The sequence below is a fragment of the Cynara cardunculus genome, assembly GCF_001531365.2.
Source record: "Cynara cardunculus var. scolymus isolate 2C chromosome LG 8, CcrdV1, whole genome shotgun sequence".
NCBI classification, from domain to species: Eukaryota; Viridiplantae; Streptophyta; class Magnoliopsida; order Asterales; family Asteraceae; genus Cynara; species Cynara cardunculus.
In genome coordinates this window covers 24,532,623-24,551,519 of record NC_037535.1, presented here as the reverse complement: position 1 = coordinate 24,551,519, position 18,897 = coordinate 24,532,623, and the positions used below count along the sequence as shown (strand labels likewise).

Below are 18,897 nucleotides of genomic sequence, written 5' to 3'. Positions count from 1 at the left end.
TGAATAATTAAATCTCTAACAAATTTTCTAAAACGGAAGAAAATAGAAATTTCGTTCTTTATTTTTTTCCCAACAGAATTACTATATTGTTCTTTAATTTAGATTTTTTTTTAAATTGAATGTGAAAAGAATGTATATTTAAAAAAGTAAAACTATATTAGGATGATAAATTATAGATTATTTTAATAATATAAAAAATATTAAAATCTTTGAAATAAACAATGTGTTAAAGTTAGAGTATATTTTTTAAGTAAATTGCATGAAAAAAATAATGTATTTTAACTTGATTCTTATTTTAGGTAACGTATTTTCAAAACTTTTATTTTGGTACCTAAGATGTAAAGTTTTAAATATTTAATTACCTGGGTAATCGGTTGAATCATTAATCGATTATCATGCTGAAGTAGTAAATGATGTGATATCCAACTCAGTGTAAAATTATATTGAATTTTAAATTCAAAAGGTTAGTCAAATCATTTGTCACGTCATCATGGTAATCGGTTAATGCTTCAACCGGTTACTCAGATACTTAAATGTTTAAAACTTTACATCTTAAGTACCAAAATGAAAGTTTCAAAAGTACGTTACCCAAAATAGGAATCTAAGGTGTGTTAAAGTTGAGTGTAATTTTTTGGGCAAATTATATGAAAAAGTAACGTACTTCAATTTGATTCCTATTTTGGGTAATGTACTTTCAAAACTTCTATTTTAATACCTAAGATGTAAAGTTTTAAACCTTTAAGTATCCGGGTAATTAGTTGAAACATTGACCGGTTATTATGCTGAAGTGACAAATGATGTGATATCCAACTCAATACAAAATTTTGTTGAATTTTAAATTCAAAAGATAAGTGAAATCATTCGTCACGTCATCATGGTAACCGGTTAACTTAACCATTTACCCGGGTACTTAAATTTTCAAAACCTTACATTTTAGGTAGAAAAAATGAAAGTTTTAAAAATACATTACCCAAAATATGAATCAAATTAAAGTACGTTATTTTTCCATACAATTTACTCTAATTCTTTTAAAGATTTTAACTTATGGTTCTTTACTCTAAAAGAATTATAAAGAATAATATATTATAAATAAATAAAAATAATAGCCAAAAAAAAAGTAATTAACCCATAAATATTAAAAACACTTATCAATCTCACAAATTTTGACCAAGTTTAAGACCATAAAAGACACACATCCATCAAATTAGCCTCATCCAACCATTTACAATGCCATATGTTACCAAATCCACACATTCTCATCTCTTATAAACCAACCATCTACCCTTCCCCAACCTATAAATACACATTTTCTTATCTCATATCAAACTTCACCCCTTTTTTAATCTTTATGTTTATATTTCAATTAATCAGATAAATTAATTAAGAATGGCGGGCGAAAACCGACAAGCTTTGCTCGACTACGATGATTCATCACAGGGTCAGGTAATCTAAACAACATCTTTTATGTAGACGTTGATTTATAACGTGTGTTGGAATCAGAAGGAGCAATTACGACCTACTTACCTGAAACATTGGTCAATTTAGGTTATATTTTGTTGTTTTTTTATTAACCTGGATATCTAATCCGTTATGCGAGCCGACTAATCCCAGGACGACCACGGGTAGCACAGAGTCACCGCATTTTGAATCTTCGTGGCCACAAGGGGATTTTTGTTCCTCATTGGATTTTGATCTTTGGAGCCCAACCTCAAACCAATCAGGCACCATCCTTGTGGTTGAGTTATATTTTATTGTTGATGCCACTACGAGAAAACAGAGTATCAACCATGGAAACACGCAAAGACAAATGGATAGACTTAAAAAATTTAACTAGAAAGGAAACTGGTCAAAACTCTCTCAAAGATCATACTTAGGGGATGTTTGGGATTGCTTATAAAAACTTATTGACTTATCTCAGTGTGACACTGGTAATAAGCATTTTTGAGTGTTTGGATAAACAACTTCAAACGATGCCGAACCGGTAATAAGCAATTTTTGAAGAAGTTAAACCATTCAAACTTATAATAAGTTGATAAACACTTTTGTAGAAAAACATAAGTTGTTTCAAATAAACAAATCCCAAACACCCCCTCAATCGTATACAACGGAGGTTGAAATGAGGGGGGGGGGGCGTTGCCCCCGGTCAAATCCAAAGAAATTTGCTTATACATGTAATCCCAACTATCAAGAGCCAAGTTTTAATTGAAATAGTAAAGAAAAACCAAATATGGTATGTTTGTTGGCTAAACGAATTGTTTAACCCGAAATCGAATAACCCGAATCTCATTCGATTTGGAGGGACGAATTTTTCGGACACTCCAAACGTGTCACCGTCACCCATATTTCTTGATCGGACATTGCTTTTTAGTGTTTCCATTTGATCCCTCTCCCGATTAGTTATAAAAAAAATGTTGTTAGGTCAACCTAATCACCTGGTCCAATACTCAATTACGTCATGAAAATTAGAGTTGTCAAAAGGAACTGAGCGTTCAACAAACTGTTCGACGGGGAGTTCGTTTATATTCGAACATGAACCCAGATTTTGTTCGTTTAGTTAAATAAACAAACATGAACAATAGTCTCGTTCGTTCATTTATATTTGTTTATATATTTATTTATTTATCATGACATTAATATGTTAAATCATTAAATTTGTAGAGTTCTCCTATTTATCCGTTTTTTCATTTTGTTACGCTATCTTTTAGGAACGAAATGATGAGTAATGGACTAATGGTGGTTGTTTTTAGTTCATTTATTTTCGTTCGTTTAACATCTTAACAAACGAACACGATCAAACACACCAAAGGGACTTTGGCCTAGCGGTATGTGAGTCATACGCCTCCTAGAGGTCAGAGGTTCAAACTTCACCAAAAGTGAGGAAAATGTATGATTTTATTTGTTCTATTTATTGTATATAAATATTATATACTTCAAAAAGAACACAAATCAAACACATTTACTTGACGCATAAACATGAACAAAAAAAAATTCCATTCAATTTACTGTTTGTGTTGTTCGTTCATTCGGTTAAGTTAAACGAACAAACAAGTTTGTATTCGTTTACTACCCCAATTAAGATCCATGATTGTAAGTGTTCTGAGTTACGAATTTTCAGCCTCCAATTTACATTCTTATTCATCTTCTCGATTCATCCGATAACAGTTACGCAGAGAAGAAGTTGGCGAAGGCGAATCCCAAGATTCCAGTCTCTTAAATCAGGTAGTTTCAAAATGAGTTATGTTTTAAGACCACAAACACTTCTCTTTAGTATCAATCGATTCGTGTTAATTTGCATAATTATAACGATTAATTTGTGACAAAAATGCTTAGAAAGCTAGATCCAGAAATAAAAAACTTACTGTAAATGTAGAAGAGTCATGATTCGATGAAGACGATGACGACATATGGAGCAGCGGACGTAGCCAGAGGTGCGATGGGACTAGCACAAGGTGCAGCCAACCTTGCACAAGGTGCAGCAACAGCTATGAAGAATACTTTTGGAAATAACTCACAGAATCACAATCTTCACACGCCACTTCCGACCGCAAATCCGCAAAATTGAACCCTAGATAATGATTGTATACTGATAGAATCTCTCTGATTTTACTTTGATCCATTTGATTTCTGGATAAATATGATGTTCACGTAGGATCAGGGAAGATCTGCTGCTTGTTTTCGATGGTGTATTGTGGTTGATTGGTGTTAGATTCCGTTGGAAGGGAAAGTGTTCAAGGAAAATGATTTCGTTTTTGGAAAAATGACTCAAAAAGGAGAAGTTTATCCAAACAATTATCCGGTAATCGTTTATTAACAACAGTCTAATGTTATAATTTACTTTAGCGGGTAAGATTGTTATCAATCAAAAACCCGTATATAATGCAACAATTTACCAGATAAGCGATTATCGGTAGGCATGGCAACGGGGCGGAATGGGACGAGTTTTCTAATCCCTGGTTCCGGCAGCTACGGGATTAATATCCCGTCCCCGGTTTTTTTTCTAGTCAACCCCGTCAAATGCCGATTCTCATCTCCGGTTAAGACCTAATTTTATAAAATAAATAAATAATATATATATACACAGGGGCACGTTCAAATGAAAACCGTGTAAACCGACTTCGACCAATAGAAAATTTCCATTTTTTTCTAATTAAATTTAATTAATAAGGGTATTTCGGTCATTAACAATACTTTCTATTAAATATAGAAGTTATTAATAAATCTTAATTAAGAAAACGTAACAAAGGAAATTGTATAAATGGTAACACTTAAATATTTAATTATATTATAATATTAAAAGTTTGAATTTGATATATTGTTATGAGATTGAATCTGCAAACGGGTCTTGAAGATTGAATTGCATTATGGAATGAAATCGTAAATTATGGTTCAAATTAAAAAAATAATGTTAATGAAACAGGTTTCATGAATGTGAAACTGGTTCATGTTGTAATTGATTCATGAGTAATATGTAATCGTTTCATGGTGAACCACGTTTCAGTGATGGCGTAGTTGATCCGTTTAGTAGAAAAAATGGAACATGAAACGGGTGCATAATTTATTTGGTTCGTCATGAAATAATTGCATGATGAAACGGGTACATGATGAATCTGCTTCGGGATCTTGAAGATTGTAATCTGCTCCAAAATTTTGAAGATTGTAAGGAGTAAAGAAAGAATGCATCAAATCATGAGTGAAATAAAAAAAATTAATTTACATGAAACATGTTTCATGAAGGTGAAACTGGTTCATGACGTAATTGAACAATGAGTAGTGAACTGCTTTCATGGTGAAATTCGTTTCAGTGATGGTGTAGGTGATCCATTCAATAGATGAAATGAAAAATGAAACGGGTGCATAATGTAGGCGGTTCGTCTTGAAATAATTGCAAGATGAAAAATAAATTAGTTTCATTAATAATAATAAATGTTAACGTAAAAATAATAAATTACTTTACAAAATATAGATTAGTTTCATTAGTAATATGATATATATGATATGGTTTCCTTGAATAAATAAATATTTGGTTTTACCCTTTTGCCCTTATCGGTATTATAAAATGTATTTTCAATTTTTTTTAATTTCCTTAAATAACATTGATTAATCTTAACCATTGACCAATAAAATGGATGGGTGAGATTGGTTTACATGGTTTACACAAATAGAAGCGGTTTTTATTTGATCGCTCATCTATATACACATATATTATATATAAAATATATTAATAAAATTATATACCGAATAAGGACGGGTTGGGAGATACGCTACCCGACCCATCCCCAACCCCGATTTGAGTATACCGGAGATCCCCGGCCCTGGTCCCGGGACCCGTTTTAGCGGGGAATCCCCATTCAGGTCGAGTGAGTCGGGTTCTCCACGAATCGGGGTAAATCACCATCGTTAATTATCGGATAAGAGTCGTTACCTTCACTTACCGGGTAAAACTCTCCATCTTTATCCCCGTTCTTACCAGGTAAGATTTTGGATCCGTAAAATAGTCAGTTTCTCCGGTATGGTAAATGATCCACTAAGCACTTATCGGGTAAACGTTGGCCCCTAAAATAGTAAATTTCTCCGTCCAAGTTTACTTTTTAGCTACATTTTCAAGCTAATTTCCAACCTAGTCATTCTTTATGCAAATGTTTTATGCATTTACATTACGTTTTTTTGATAAAAAAAAAAGAAAAATGGGCATTTATGGAAAAAGTATGCATTTGCATAAAGAATTGTTAGTTTGAAAATTGACTTCGAAAATGTGGCTAAGAAGTGAACACTTGAAGTGAGGTGGAGAGATAGACTATTCAAGTCAATTTCCCTTTCGTTTTTTGTATCTTTTGGGCACAATATCTGTGACGGATTTGCGATGGCCAGAACTTGAGTTGGAACTGTATCGCAAAAAATTTCAATTGCTGTATTTTAAATATATGAGTATTCTGTTCATACCCACTCTAAGGTTAATTTCAAGTTCGAAAAGTAAAAAATTGGTTTCGTTCTAGTTTTGAACTAGATTTGTTGAAATTGAGAATCGATTTTTGGAAGAAAAAGAAAAGCTTAAATAGATAATCAAATCGATATACGTAATTCAAGTTCAGTTTTGGGTTTTGTCGGTTCAAACTAAGGGGTTGTTTATCAACCCCAACTGGATAAGCATTTATCGGGTAAGAGATCCTCACTTACTTTACTGGGTATTTTCGGCTATCAAAATGACATAATAAGATTGTTGGTAAATATTGTCTTACCCAGTAAGCGCTAATTGTGTGTGTGTCACTGCCCTCACTGGTCGTTTAAGATTTTTGGTTCTTATCATGCCTCTTACATGGTTATTCCCAGAATCTGGAATATGCTTTCTTTGGTGCTCCAGAGATCATAATCTTTCGCAGTCTGGAAGCAGTTCACTGAAAGTTGTTTTAACACCGGAATCCTATATTGCATTTTATCTGTAAATATTTATTAGTAACGTTTTGATGACTTTAAGAACTGTATCCAAACTATAACGTTCTACTATTTTATTTATAGTCGTTTACAAATGATGTCTTGATGATACTTAATGATTTTTATGACATTTTAATTTGTTGTTCTAAGTAGTTTTTGTCAATTATAAATATCATTCAGTTTAATTTGTCAAACAGTGTTCATTCATATTGAGGGGTTAATCGGTTATATATAGTTAGAGATTCCTGTAAACAATGGTAGATCCAGGAAAGTATATGATCATATGAGATTGGGAGGAAACCATGTAAGACGAAGGTAAAAATAAAAATTTAAGCTAATCAACAAACTTTTTTGATCTTTGACTGGGGGCCTTTCCCCCAGTATTTAAGGACTAGATCCGCCCCTACCCCAGTAAAAAATGCCATTTCTTATGAAAAATATAATCTTCACATAACATTACATATTCTTAAAACAACATGGTCTGTATTGATTCGAGGATTACCAGTTATAAGTCATTTTCCACAAAACTATGGCTCAAAATTTAAATCCATATTTGATAGTTCTTTCCATCACACATTTCTATTATCAATTCATATATACTTTCATTATTAACTTGTAAATTTTCATCCGGTCAAATTTCATGAAAAAGTAACGTATTTTAATTTGATTCATATTTTGGGTAACGTACTTTCAAAACTTTGATTTCGGTACCTAAGATATAAAGTTTTAAAATTTAAGTACCCGAGTAACCGGTTGAAGCATTAACCGGTTATCATTCTGATGTAGCGAGTGATTTGACTTACCTTTTGAATTTAAAATTCAATAAAATTTTATACTTAGTTGGATACTACATCAGCATGGTAACCGGTTAGTGCTTCAACCGGTTACCCGGTACTTAAATGTTTAAAATTTTACATCTTAGGTACCAAAATAAAAGTTTTGAAAGTACGTTACCCAAAATATAAATCAAGTTAAAATACATTACTTTTTCATGTAATTTGTCCTTTTCATAACAACTACCAATTTAAAATTCATAAAAAGAAAAACAAGTTTTAAGAATACAGTATAACATAGTATACATAGCATCATATGCATACCAAAGTTATGGTTGACAAATTAATTGTTAACTGATAAACCAGTCATGTTTAGTAAAAGAATCTTAATTAAGAACATCTTAAATACGCTCCTTATATTAGCTAACTACCGTAAGAAGTCAAATATGAAAAAGAAAACCACTTCAATACACTTCCAACATTAATTTCATTATCTTACTATCTACGCGTAAGGAACCTCCCACATAAAATCTACATTAAAAAAATATTTAAGATGTAAAGTTTTAAACATTTAAGTATCCGGGTAATCGGTTGAAGCATCAACTATTTCTTCTAATAAACCACAATACATAAAAACTAATTTTAGATTAAGATATTCATGTCTAACAAATAATATTAAGTTGGATACCACATAACTCGCTACATCAGCATGTAACCGGTTAATGCTTCAACCGGGTGCTTAAATGTTTAAAACTTTACATCTTAGGCACCAAAATGAAAGTTTTGAAAGCACGTTACCCAAAATAGGAATCAAGCTAAATTACGTTACTTTTTCATACAATTATTTTGATTACATATGTTTCGGTAAACCAAATAAAATAACTTAAAAATAAACCAATCAAAAGATTTGTAGCGACTCTTTGATGTAGAAATGGGAAGGACTTTAACAGTAGCAAGCAATGGCAGCCCCTATTGATTCACATTTGAAAACAAGATGTTTTTGCCCTAACCCTTGATCAAAAAAAATATACATGCGTAAACTCGATCGATCGCCATTTACAATCCAATCACTACGACCTAATCAAACACGAGGATGATTCCGATATCATACAATTCCAACACCAAAAGCCGATGCATATTGAAAAAAACAACTAAGAACCCCTTCTGCTACGACTACTAGAACCGGAAACCGATCTCTCAAAAGGACTGTATACATCCTTCCCACCTCCTCTTTGTGCAACACTTCGAGGAGAAGAACTTGAATCGATCCCCGTCCCTTTTGTGCTTTCTTTTTCGAGGATTTTCGCTTCACTTGCAAGTATACGCAGCTGATTCACACACAAAAAAAATGTCACTTTTGAGCTAAATAATTCTCAAGCTCGAGTCAATCTCGAACACAAAATAAAACTCGTTTAACTTAACGAGTCAAGCTTCATAAAACCAATTTTCAACTCGGCTCATTCGAAAGCTCGGATAAATTTCTCGAGTCGAGCCAACCAAGCGATTTGAGCATATATTTTTTCGAGCCAAGCATACTTGTATGTTCATAAATAATGCAATAAAAATATAAAAATTATGAACCTCGAGTCAATAAACGAGTTAATTGATAGTGAGAGTATGAGCCCATAGAGCTCGATAACTCAAAAGATTCAAGCTCGAACCCTACATTGCAGCAGTTATTCGACTTCGAATCAAGCTCAAGCGTAGTATAATTTTTCCCAGCCGAGCTCGAATAACCTACTACTCGACTTTGCTCGTTTACTTCCCTACTGGACCCCATCTATATACTAGACTTGTTTGGTTTGGTCACAAGAAAATATGGTTAATTTGCAATGAAAACCAAGGGGCCATTTACCAAACACTTACCGGGTAACCGCTTATCCACAAGAGCCTTGCCCTCATTTACCTTGTTGGATAACATTCTCGGCTATCAAAATGGATTGTTGGTAAGCAACTTTTATCCGGTAAGCGCTTACCGAGTAAGAGTCTTCTCTCGGTCCTTGCTATGCCTCTTACCAGATAAGATTCTAGGTCCTTCCTATGCCTCTTACCGCGTAAGATTCTAGGTCCTTGTCATGCTCACTCGGAAAAGTGACACCCTGTAAGCGCTTACCCACTAAGCGTTTGCTAACCGTCTCCTAAGTGGTCGTTTACTGACACAAATTGGGCAGTATGATTGCAGTTTGGGTAAGAGGTCCTCTCTAGGTAAGTGTTGACTGAAAATAGTCGATCATCAAATGTCGGGGTAAGCACCGACCGAGTCAGAAAGCAACCCCTTCCTCACTGGGTGTGAGTCAGGGTGTGTTGGTAAACATCTCTTCTTATCGGGTACACACTCTTACCCAGTAAGAGGTGGTTAGTGTTAGGAAGTAGTAAACAGCCCCTAATTTTAATTTTACCCGAAATATGATTATGCTATAAAAGCTAAACATGAAATATAATGCTTTCATACCCGAATCTCATTTTCTGATATACGGTCCTGAAGAGAATTTATGGCTGGACTTAAGCTGCAAATCACGGTTTGATGTCAATTGCTGGGAAGATAAATCTAACCATTTTTATATGTAATAAAATAGAGGAAGGTAATAGTAGTAATTTCTAACCAATATTCCATTAATTTGCAGATAGAAGCTTGATAGGTTGAAGTATGATGAATGAAAGAAAGCGGATGGACTTTCCCGTCTCTACATCAAATAAAGTAGTCTGTATTGAATAGAATAACCCATGGCAATAAGTTAAGCATAATGTGATAAAAGTATCAAATGCACCTCATATTTTGTATGATTGCTTGATGGTATGCCGTCCGCTCCTCCTCATACAACACGGATTGTAGATCAGAGAATGATGTCAAAGGTGATTCGAGATTGAGAAGAGATAAAGTCGGCATAACATGAAGAGGGACTTCTTTCCTGATGTATTCTGCACCGCTGCCAGAAACAAAAGTCCGTTTTGTGTCATGCACATGAAACACAAACACGTCAAGAATGAAGCAAGATAAAAAACCCTGGCGATTCCACTTTCTTTGTAGTTTACTGAGGGCCCGTTTGGTTTGCAGGACTTGGTGGGATATAGAATTCCATTCCAACCACGTGTTTGGTTTAAAGGAAAGTCCATAATTGAAATCCCACAAACATGGGATTTAGAAATCTCATGAAGGCAGTCGGTATTTTGAGGGATTTCATAGGATTTTTTTGTAATAATGTTTTAAATTATGTTAAAAGCACTTGTTTGTAATAATCAATTAATTAAAAGGTAATTTAATTATTTTTATAAGTTTTTATAATTTGTAACATGATGTAATTTCATTCCCTTCCTAATCCTACAAACTAAACACACCCAAGATTGGTGGATGGGATTAAGACAGGACTGGGCGGAGATAGAGAGATATGCAGGTGAAAGAATTGTGGAAGGTTTTAGAGTTTTAACTTAACATGGGTAGTTTAGTAATTTACCAATCTTATCCATCTTCCTGATTTTTGTTCCACCTAATTTGGTGGGAAAAAAATGTATTTTTGTCCCACTCGATCATGTCATGTCCCAGTCAAATGCCGTGCCAAACGTGGGACAAGTTTTTGTTGTCCTGTCCCACATACCAAACCCACCCTAAGGGAATGGCTTGCTTCCGCATTAATTTTCATAATGGGAAAGATAAGCAGGATCAGGGTCATGAAGCTTTGATGCTAATTATACACCTTAATACATATCTTTTTGGTTGGTTTTCCATTAAGAGTGTATGGATAAAGCTGTCTCTGTGGATTAATCTATCTGTGTAGATCTAGAAGATTTTTGTTTGGGAGGGTTTTTTCATAGATGGAAGGAGCGTGTTTTTAATTGGAAGGGGTAGGTTTGGGAAAAACTTGTCATTCTGCATAACCCCCCCCCCCTAGAAGCTTACTGATAAACCACCATCTATATCATTAAGCCACTACCATACAGTCATGTATAGTAGATTGAATAAGTTGCGAGTCCTATTAAGTTCATTAAGCTGCTAACAAACAGGCGCTAAACGGGGTTAGTATCATGGTGATTCATTACCACTATTATTATTATAACAAAGTTCGAAAGGCAGAAGACGATAATCTTTCATTCTTTGAGAGATATACAAGCAAGGACTATATTGTGAGCTTATCTTGTGCAAGTTATATAAATGACCACCTAACTAAAAAGGCCACATGTTTGTAATATTTGAGCAAAAAGGTTGATAACTGGCAACTCCGACCGGCCCCACACGGAACTCGCCCCTAGGAACCACATGTAAGGAGGCATTTCAGAGCTGACTCGGCAGCTGAGACAAGAGGATGGGTCCAAGCCCGTCTCACGCAAGATTTGAGCTTTAACCCGGTTGAGCAAAGTCGCTCCAACCCTTCACCAACTGAGCTACAGGCCCGAGGGCCACATGTTTGCAATATTAGTTCCAGCTACCCTGGAAGCAGAAGATTCTATGCAAGCCCAGGAATCGAGCAAGACCCGAAACTCAAGTGGCATAAACACAACCAATTAAATTTAAATCACAGTTTCATGCAGGCATATAATTCAGTCATGATCACTTGGCAAACATAATAAACAAGTTAGAAACAAAGAGGTAAGCCTCCCTTCATTCATTTTAAACCGAAAAACCATTATGAGTGGGCCTAACAAATATAATTGTCATTATGATAACTAATTGGCAGACACTAACATGATTAAGCCGAATGCCAATAGTAGCGCTCTGGGTCGTGGGCAAAATAATGACATTTTACTGAATTTGGAATAAAATTACAGGTTTAGCATAGAAGGAAATAGTTTGAAAGAAGTACGAATATATACATACATATATGCCGATCAGAGAAGTAAGCATATGCGTACCTCATTTCCATATTTGAACGGTGCATTGCCTCTTGCATACTGTCAGACATATCCATGGGGTCAATATCAACTACTGCACTGTCCATGTTACCAGTAGGGTAGTTCCCTCCTACTCTTCCGGTATAGTTGGTATCAGCATTTGCAAAGAAACCTTTCAAGGCAGATGATTTTCCTCCGCCCTGACCAATCAAAGTCAGAAGCATAATGAAAATGAAAGCAGAGGACCAATGTGGAAGTTCTGTATCAGAAGGACTGAAGCAAAGATTCACCAATAATTTGACCAATATATAATTCCAGTTCAGTATATTGACTATAGTGACTTACAACAAGCCTAACAAACTCAAAAGCACAACTAGGTGGATTCAATATGATATAAAATGTGTGATCTATGCCATCAATGGTCACAACAGATGAATGATCACCAGCAGCACTAGATTTGTGAACTCCATATGCTACCATCTCATGTAGAGTGGAAGCAATTTTCCCCATCTGAAAGTAGGTAAGATTTACAGACAGACCTAACGCCAATTTTGTCTTATGGGCAATGGTTATGAACATCATCTATGATCAGAACATGTTGCAGATATGTGTAATGGCATTTCTTTTCACACTACCATTAGTTTTTCAGAAGAGAAGGTTGACTGAAACAGGAGCCCATTCCTCATTACACATAAATGGGAAAATAAGCAATTGGGTTCAAAGGGAGCATTCAAACATGACGCCACATAAGGAAGCAAATGAATAAAGTTATACAGCAAACTTTTGGGTTGAAGTCTAGAAGTAAGGCTAGAGAGATTGTTGCCTATAATTTAATCCCTAGTTTTTTGTACAGAACACTAAAGCACAAATAGCATTGCAACTAACAAGTGAAAACGAGACAAAAGGGAAAACATGGGGCTTTCAAAGACTGCCCTCTCTCCGCTGAATGTTGGTCCAGCCTACTACAAGGATCCCGTATCCAGCAACCCCAAACTATACAAAGGGTAGCCATTCAAAGCCCCTATACTAGACTGGAGCTAAAGGAGAACGAAGAACAGAGTTCAAATCTCTTCAAGGATGTATCTTTTGATTTTAAAAGATTCACAGGGTCCATCGGGCTCAAGTACAAGCCCATATTTTACCCCCTCCCCTGTTGAGTACACACTATCAGCTAGTCATTTAAGCTTCAGCCCTTGTTTATTGATACTCTAGATCCTCTTAACATCTACATTAAATCCGTCCATCTTCTGGTTGGGATGCTCAATTTCAGCAGCCTTTGCCACCATGTATCACAGATCTTAATGCTAAGGCATACACTTAATAAACTGTACAAACTATCCAGAATCAAAATTGACAAATATACCTTTGAAGCTCCTGCAGCAGCTTTTGAATCACCAGTGTCAAGCTCTAGACATTCTACCCGTGTTGAGCCAGAATTTGTGAGTGAATGCTCAGTGGAACTTACTGAAGACTCTAGATCTATAATGGAACTTTTATGTATAGGAGATATAGGAACAGGTCTTAACACATGATTCTGCTTTCCATCCAAGGACTGGAATGCAGTAACTTGAATTCTTCCAACCTGGTACCAGAAAGACATGTTTAAAGATTAAGAAGCACTTAAAACATGTCAAAGGAATTGTTTTCTTTATAGCCATAAAAATTAGTGAGTTTCCATACACTAATAATGTAAAAGAAATTAGATATGGGACTCTAAAATCACAAGGTGTCACTGGTTTACTATCAAGGAGGCATAGCGCAGGAGTACCTTATTTTGTAGGACTTAAGATTCCCTATATATATATAGGGAGAGAGGGAGGGAGAGAGAGAGAGAGAGAGAGAGAGGACATTTGTTTTCATTTTAGAGTTACTATGGAAAATTCTTTACACTAACAGCTTAGAAAATAATCTCGACAAAATTTTAATTAAATTCAGAACCTTGTATTGATCTTCATTGAAACATGAAAAAATCAGCCCTATAAACCCAGAGTCTAGGAGTTGATACATAGCCTGAGTCCGTACATCTGCAGAAATTATAAGACACAATGATACATCTTGATCAGAGTAAGAAAAATAAATACATTTAACATAAATAGATGAACAGGCTATACTTTCCACCCTCCAAGAGTTGCATGCTACATTTTTCTAAATCCCTCCCATCCAAAATGAGTTCCAACACCCGGTGAATTTCATTTGCAAAAGTAGGGACACTCAATCTTGGACTAGGAATAGCATTCGTGAGAAAGCATAATAACACCAAGGATGATACAGTTTACGACTGTACAAATAGCGATAACAGTATTATAAAGTTCATTTGAGCGTCATGCTAACTACAGGGTCTCAAAGTTAGACTCTTCAGTCTTCCCATGCTTCTCTTAAGTAATGAGAAAATTAAAAAGATGTTGATTATCAGAAAATTTAACATAGAAACACCAGTGATCTATTAAATTTTCTGACTCAGAAGAAAACTATAAAGTTTCTCTTATTATGTGTGCAAATATCATGGAAACCCTTTTTTGAGAGCTGATATTGATAAATTGACAGCAATGTACAACTTTCAATTTTCACAACGCTGCTATTGCTTTGGATTTTTTCAATCTATTGCATGAGATAAAATTATTTATTGTTATTATGCACAGTAATTTACATGAACCATGATTATCACTAACTGCCCAAAACCCAATTAGTGTAACATAGAAAAATTTACAGATCAAAGGTTAGTCTGAAGTCTATACGCTTCCTCTCTTATCTATGAGCAGCTGCCATGTTCTTGCTTCTAAATTACAGTCATTTAGGCTTCTAGGAATATTAAATAAGTCAAATTTCTGCATAAAAGTTCTGACCTTTGTGTTATGGCAGGTGGCTGGATTCAAAATTCAGGTATTGGAAGGTTTTCAGTAAAAGCATATCTCATGTATAGACTATAGAAATTAGTACCTTTGTTAGTCAACCATATTCACTGTTTGCATCCCACACCTTTACAAAAAGAAAAGAAAAAACTCTCCATATAAGACTAGTAGTAGTATAAGAACACTTACCAACATGAGAAGGAAGTACTGTGATATGCGGATGTGAATGATACCAGCCAATCACTCGTGTGGTTCTTCCAATTTCCACCGTCATTTTGTGTTATGGAGTTAATTGAACAAATACAAGCATTTCTCACTCTCATTTCTCCCCTCCCCACCCATAAAGAAGAATATATTTAAGAAAAATTATAAACCCTTTGTATGGTCTGATGGACATTGTATTCACCCAATGGTTTGATAAAATGTGATTAATCTGAATGAAGTTTCAGCTGAGAATTATATTTTCTTAATAGAGCAGAATGAGAGCAACAGAATTAAAAGAAAATGAAGCTTCTCATACTAACAAGTTTAAGTAAGCTCATATAAAGGATATCTCAGCCTGAACTGATGCAGCTGTCAACTGTTCGGGATTTGTCTCAACGCGGTCCTTCTGCCTATCAGACCTTGGTTGTGGCAACGCTCCCCAAATCAGGGCAGTCACACTCCCATTCTTGGAGTGCTGAAATTGCAATTTTGCATATAAAAAACCAATTAGACATATGGCATCAAGGAAATCAATACCTGATAGCCAGACACGAAATTATTAACATAACTTGCAACATCGTAATCATCAACACAGAATCAGTGAGAAAATAACACAATATGTAAACCGTTATAAGCATCCCGTACGAGTAAGAAGTACCAAAACCAACCTTCCTAAAAAAGTGAACTAGTTTCCATTTCTGTTTATTAGGAGAAAAGATGGCAGCTCAAATAGGCAGAAATAATCAAATATAGCTCCCATGTTTATCTGCTCAATAACAATAAAAATATTATGGAACTAAAGGGGGATAAAATCATCTAGATGATCAACATTCAACGACTAAACATAAATCCCTCCACTTTAGCAAGGACATCACATCAGGTAAAAAACAGAAGAAACATGTTCCTGATCATACACTCTCCAAGCAGAACAATTACCAACGGGTTTAACAAAAATAAAGTATCCCCTTGCGCACGAGCAGTTTCAAGCAGATAAATTTCATACAGACCACGGAATCACACAGACATCCTCGATCAAATACGACTTTAATCACACAAAGTAATGGCAATAGCTCCGGAGCAGGCAAAATGTATAGATAATTTTTATTTGTAAAACTAAAGAAACCCTAAAAACAGTTGTAAATAACTAGAAAATAAGAAATAGAAAGAACATGAATGCAAAGGTATGACCTGAATATCACCGAGAAGAAGCCCCATGATTTCTTCAGTCTCGGTGGACAATGCATGAGTGAGACACGTTAACCACACATCCTCCGCCATTTTCACACTCGTTAGCGACATTCTGTCTTTCTACTTCTCTCTCCTACGAATTCCTCCGTTCCGGTCGTTCTCCGTCTCTCCGAATAAATCTCGACGGCTGGATGAGGTCGGAAAAAGGTCGGTCCGATCGGAGCAAAGGCGGTGGAGCTTTCGGCGATGACTTTAGGGAACTGGCTTTTGGTCAAGTGATTGTAATGCCCTGTGGGTGGTTGTAGATGGTTACGGTACATCAGCTACCCGATACCGTTTGTTTTGTTCTTCTACAAGGCAAGGTTTGGTGAATAGTAATGGATTTTGATAAACAACCCAAAAGTTGAAATTCAATTGATTTTAAGTGACTCTTATGTAAGGTTTGTTTGGTCGTTACTGAATGTTTTGAAATTCAAACATATTTTTTTAATTGGGTAAGATATGTTTGAAAAAAAAACTTGGTTTTAGGCAAAAAAAAAAAACTTCACTCTAAAAACTTATTGAATAAGTCATTTTTTATATCATAAAGTCACTACCAAACAGTTTGTATAGCTGACCGAATAAGTTGTTGAGTTCCATTAAACTGCCAACAAACGGACCCTAGGTTAAACGGGTGATAGGCACATTTTTAACTTTTGATTTTAATTAAAAGATGGGTAAAGATATTTGTTCCGTTGTTGACGCAAGACGAAAGATCATGTGAGAATAGAAGTTAAGGTAAAAATAATACGGAGGGATACGGACGTTTGATCAAAGGAATCGATTTAGTGCATTATGGTGCACCGCATTAGTGTTGATCTTTATTTATGATTGATCAAGAGGTGGAGATCTCTTTTTACATTTCTCACTATAACTTGCATTCTTACTGGAACCTAACCCGTTGATGCAACCCATAAATTGAGAAAGAAAGTTGGTCATTTTTCTTATCCTGCTCTACTTTTGTCTCCTCCTTCCCTCACACAGTGTCGATGTAAAATTAACAGTTTGATGTTAAACCATGGTTACCGCAACCACCGTCGACCATCGGCCACCACCACCCATCACTGCCACCTCCACCAACATCGGCTATCACTCCCACCACCATCCATCATATCGATCACCATGTTGTCACGTCGGTCACTGGCAACTTCTTTGATCGCCGCAACAACCGTTGTCGTTAGAACAACCTCCGCAAGCACCAGACACCACAAATAAAACACAATCTTTTTTCTCCGTATACGAATTGGGTTCCTTTGAAATATCATCTAATGCATCAAAATCTTTTAAGTATTGGATGTATGTATGTGTGTGATACTTGTGCAATTTAAACATTTACTTAACTTATATCAATGACGACTATCATATGATATATATTTATGGGGCAACCTGTCCAACCCAATCTCCCGTTTTTTACTCGTACCAAACATCAAACAGACAACTTGTCATATTCAATTTAGTCTAATCTCGTTCCAACCTTTATGTGCATAAAAGTAACAAACAAATAGAAGATATGACACCATTAAATCTCTATATTGAACTGTGGTTGATTTTGGTTATCTCACGTGATGTATATATTAAAGGAGTAGATTATATATATATATATATATATATATATATAGAGAGAGAGAGAGAGAGAGGAGGTTTACTTTACAAATCACGTTATTTGTACAAACCGTACAAACTTCATTCAACCGATCATAATTTTTCATTTTGTTCATTTTTTTGTAATTATAAAAGGTTAATTAATCATTTTTATTGTGGATGGTGTTAATCATGGATATTATCATCTTCATAATATTAATATTAGAGAAATACATGAAACAGTTTCATTAAATTCCATAATTATTATATGAAATAATTTTATAACCATATACGAAACAATTTTATCAAAAAAAAAATATTATATGAAATAATTTCATAAGATTAAATAATTTCATTAATTTTTTTTATAAAATTAACGAATAAAGATGATTTGCACGGTTTGTACAAATATGAGTGGTTTGTATTTAATTGTTATTCTCTCTCTCTCTCTCTCTCTATATATATATATATATATATAAAGTATAAATTTGAAATAGATTATGTGACAAAGATAAACTACTTATTTCTATTATGTTCTATATCCCATGGATGAGGAATGAAAGAGACAATAAAGAGGATGGTAGAAAAAGAAAGGACAAATAATGGAACAATGTACATTTTTTTGGAAGTATATCTATATTTCTATTATAAAATATTTGATAAAAAAAAATTAAAATTGTTTTTTATACATGAAATACTATTTATTCATGCATATTATTTAAAACTAGAAGAGTACTCGCACAATGCAGCGAGACACATCTTGATTTTAATGTTCTATTTCATTATTTGTCGCTGTCGATGTTATAATACTATTTTATGTGTTTTTAAGAAAACAATAATGATTTTATTTTTGAATAAAATATAAATTTAAAAATATCATAAAAATTTGAAAAAATAATATATTGATGTTAATATCAAATCAGTTATTTAAAAGTTCTTATTTTTTTATGTAATTTCTTTAATTTATATTTTTTATTACTAGAAGAGTACTCGCGCAATGCAGCGAGATA

At 34.4% G+C, this 18,897-nt stretch overlaps 1 protein-coding gene across 2 annotated transcripts; it reads right to left on the bottom strand.

The window, feature by feature from the left end:
* Positions 1–8,128: 8,128 nt before the first annotated feature.
* On the bottom strand, positions 8,129–16,589 carry LOC112517263 (lys-63-specific deubiquitinase BRCC36). Of its 2 annotated transcripts, XM_025124639.1 has the most exons (11): positions 16,268–16,357; positions 15,748–15,845; positions 15,429–15,616; positions 15,065–15,152; positions 13,965–14,050; positions 13,390–13,608; positions 12,048–12,226; positions 9,971–10,129; positions 9,806–9,886; positions 9,655–9,709; positions 8,129–8,530 (listed from the first exon to the last, which is right to left on the bottom strand). In XM_025124639.1, the coding sequence occupies exons 4-11, from the start codon at positions 15,147–15,149 to the stop codon at positions 8,354–8,356; spliced, it is 1,041 nt and encodes a 346-aa protein (XP_024980407.1). In that variant the 5' UTR covers positions 15,150–15,152; positions 15,429–15,616; positions 15,748–15,845; positions 16,268–16,357; the 3' UTR covers positions 8,129–8,353. The 2 variants fall into 2 exon arrangements, with proteins under 2 accessions (XP_024980407.1, XP_024980406.1); XM_025124638.1 differs by lacking the exon at positions 15,748–15,845 and having other exon boundaries at positions 15,429–15,554; positions 16,268–16,589.
* Positions 16,590–18,897: the final 2,308 nt, after the last annotated feature.

What these genes read in the sequence shown, in the direction of transcription:
- LOC112517263 (XM_025124638.1), bottom strand. Translation starts at nt 16,378, where the DNA reads ATGTCGCTAACGAGTGTGAAAATGGCGGAGGATGTGTGGTTAACGTGT. An exon ending in TCAATGAAGATCAATACAAG is followed by an intron (nt 13,609 to 13,964) that starts GTTCTGAATTTA and finishes TTCTGGTACCAG; the next exon opens with GTTGGAAGAATTCAAGTTAC. An exon ending in TGCAAATTAATGGAATATTG is followed by an intron (nt 9,710 to 9,805) that starts GTTAGAAATTAC and finishes CGTGATTTGCAG; the next exon opens with CTTAAGTCCAGCCATAAATT.